The sequence below is a fragment of the Trachymyrmex septentrionalis genome, unplaced genomic scaffold (genome assembly GCF_001594115.1).
Source record: "Trachymyrmex septentrionalis isolate Tsep2-gDNA-1 unplaced genomic scaffold, Tsep1.0 scaffold20, whole genome shotgun sequence".
NCBI lineage: Eukaryota > Metazoa > Arthropoda > Insecta > Hymenoptera > Formicidae > Trachymyrmex > Trachymyrmex septentrionalis.
In genome coordinates this window covers 4514139-4517296 of record NW_017305180.1, presented here as the reverse complement: position 1 = coordinate 4517296, position 3158 = coordinate 4514139, and the positions used below count along the sequence as shown (strand labels likewise).

The following is a 3158-nucleotide window of genomic DNA, read 5'->3' as shown; positions in this document are numbered from 1 at the left end:
CTCTCTCTCTCTCTCTCTCTCTCTCTCTCTCTCTCTCTCTCTCTCCTTACATTATCATTTTTTTTTGTCTTTTTTCACTTATTTTATTATGTAACTTTTCCAGTTATATTTCTTTTTACTCCGTATATGCGTTTGTTAATTTTTCTTTTTTTTTTGTTGTTACTTGCACTTTTTCTATTAAATGCCTTGTTCACTTATTTGTATGCTCTTGGAAGACTTTCCTGGGAACAATAATAAACGTTTTCTCTCTCTTTTTCTCTTTCTTTCTTTCTCTTCACTCCTGTCTGTTCAACAACGACATTCGGTCACTGGACCGCAGAAAAGTGTCGGACCATAGAAAGTGACCTACTCCTGAAGAAGATATATAGAGATCAACCTTTCCAGTAGGGCGATTCTATATACGCAGATTCGATGCCCGACATCTCCGATCTTTTCGACTCGCCTACGAAAACGCATGATCCTGTATGATCCATTCTCCATCTGTGTCTGAAGGATACGTCTGACATTGAATAGTCGTAAACAGTAGTTGCGACTATTCAATGTCAGACGTACGTATCCTTCGACTATGGCATCTGACGCGTTAGCTATATTCTCGATTACTTATGGTCCCTCGCAATCGCGGCCTCGAAGGGACGGCCTTCCCCTTGAGACTTTATCTAATTTTTCATATGTCACCACTATTGATTCCTCACCTATATTGTTCTACTTTTTTAATCGTAGAATATTTCTCATTTATGAGCACCGCTCGGTTGTTTATTCAATAGTTTATGCATTTAGAATGTTTGCTCTAACGTTTTAATTAATTAATTCGATTCGGTAGCTCGCTTCGAAATTCTCTAATCCCTTAATTTATATGCACATTCAGCTATAAATTACAAATATAAATGAACATATAAATCTCACTGCCAATCTGTCAATATATATGTGATACAAAATCCCGAACAATCATTATTTTAAATAATAAATCTAATACGCTGTACTCGCACTTAATATATTATAAATCATATTTTATAAAAAAATTAAATATCTGATAAAATAGATCTCAAGACGAACGAGATGATGCAATCAAAGGAAATTTTATTTGAGAAAGATGGTCCTTCCCTTCTTTTCCTGTATTGAGAGAAAAATGTATTAAATTTTAATAAATATCTATTTATTTTAATAATGCTAAATTACAGTAAATAAATATTTACTCAATAAAAAAAATTGTTAAATCAAATGGTTCTCGTATCAGATAAACATCTTTCTATTTGACAAATATTTATAAAAGAACGTGCGGTCACATTTGATAATAATGTGACTCGTAATTTGTGCGGGCTTCTGCCGAGTTTCATCCCGAATCAGAGTTTTATTAGTCATTCGTGATTTCATCTCCACGGAAAACGCAGAAAGCTGCAAATTAAGCCGATTTAGATGGCGATCGCAGGCGCAGCACGAGACAGAATCATCACGTCGCCTCACTGTGTCTTCCATATGATGCGCTCCGGGTTGGAAGGACAAGCTGTAGCTTGATCCTAAGCCGGTCAACTGGAAAGTCTGTAATCCAAGTTATGACGCGCGGGTCAATAATACCTCTGGGCTATTTTTAATAAAGTGGTCATGCACAGAGAGCTCTACGAGTGCGCGCGCGCGCGCGCGCGCAAGAATATATATACCATTTGTGTGGAAAGCATGTGCACTTTGTGTCTCTGAATATCCGCGGGACATCCCGTAGGACTGTGGAAATATCAAACGTAATGACTCCTACACTCGGACTGAGCACTGGGGGTCGATTGAATATCTTGAAATGAAATGAAAATTACAAAAATGAGCAAATTCACTAGGACCAATTAATCAACGAAATTATGAAGTATTTTGATGAATTTATTAATTTTTGTAATTTTCATCTTATTTCAAGATACACAATTGGCTCCCTGGCAAAAATATTTGGCTATTTCGTCGCATCTTGCCGCATGATATTTCCACGTCTGTGCAGGAATCATGCAAGTTCACTCATCTCATAAAAAGAAGCATCAAAGTGTCCTTTTCCGATTTTAATAAATTTTAAGTATGCTTTGCAGACAATGATAAAGAACACGTATTTCTTTATATGTGTCCGTTTGCACTTTTAAAGGGTGAAACAATTCTTATAGAAAAAAAAGTTATTCCATTTCAATGTGAATATCGTCGAAACTATGGGAGATGAAAAAAAAAATTTTAAATAAAAGTTGATTAGTTTCAAGAGTACTTTATATATAATAACTGTTTTTAAATTTGTTTAAATAAAAAGGTTTTTATTTATAAAAAATATTAAAACTTTTTTTTAATTATATAAATGTTACGTACCCTTAAAATTATTTAACTTTTATTTCAAATATTTTTTTCTATCTTTTATAATTCGCTTCGAAATAGTGTGTAATCGATTTTTTTTTAAGAGGGTTGTTTCTTTTAAAGTACTAACAGGCACGTGTAAAAAATACGTTCCTTATATTTTTGTTTCGAAAACAACATGTTCAAAATTGGAAGAAGACATTTTGGCATCGTTCTTCGATTAAAAACAAGCTCTTTACGTGTCTTACATCTCGAAATTACCGTTCAGTAAACTATCTCACAACCACGCGTATTGTGACAATTAATAGTCAATTATTATTGTTAATACGTCAGCGTAAAGCCCATGTCAAACTACGCATTGAAAATTAAAAATTGCGAATTGAAAATTAGAATTTGACTTATCAAATAATTTTAATTTTAATCCGTTCAATTTTGATTTTTAATTTATAATCCTCAATCGTCAAATGTATAATCTGATATGAGTTTCAAAATTGTGTTATTTAAATTGTATTCGAAATTTTGTGAAAAGTTGTCGGACGAAAAGTTAATTCATTCTATTAAAAAAACATTTGTATTATTTGATACATTTTAGCAACCCTTTAAAAGGAATACATATTTTTGAAACATTAAATAAATGTAATATTCTTGAGTTTCACTAAAAAATTTTTTTGTTATCAAAATTTTAGAAGACTAAAAAAATTTTCAATTTGATTATATAAAAAATTGTAACATTTGAAATTAACTTATGCTAATATATATATTTATATACATATAATATACGATTATTAGCTTACATAAATAGAATAAAATAATATTATGAATCATAAAATTATTCCAAATTATCATAT

General features: G+C 31.6%; 1 protein-coding gene across 1 annotated transcript; it reads right to left on the bottom strand.

The window, feature by feature from the left end:
* Positions 1-1230: 1230 nt before the first annotated feature.
* Positions 1231-1775, bottom strand: LOC108747559. The gene is made up of 2 exons (XM_018485118.1): positions 1656-1775; positions 1231-1536 (listed from the first exon to the last, which is right to left on the bottom strand). The coding sequence occupies exons 1-2, from the start codon at positions 1671-1673 to the stop codon at positions 1231-1233; spliced, it is 324 nt and encodes a 107-aa protein (XP_018340620.1). The 5' UTR covers positions 1674-1775.
* Positions 1776-3158: the final 1383 nt, after the last annotated feature.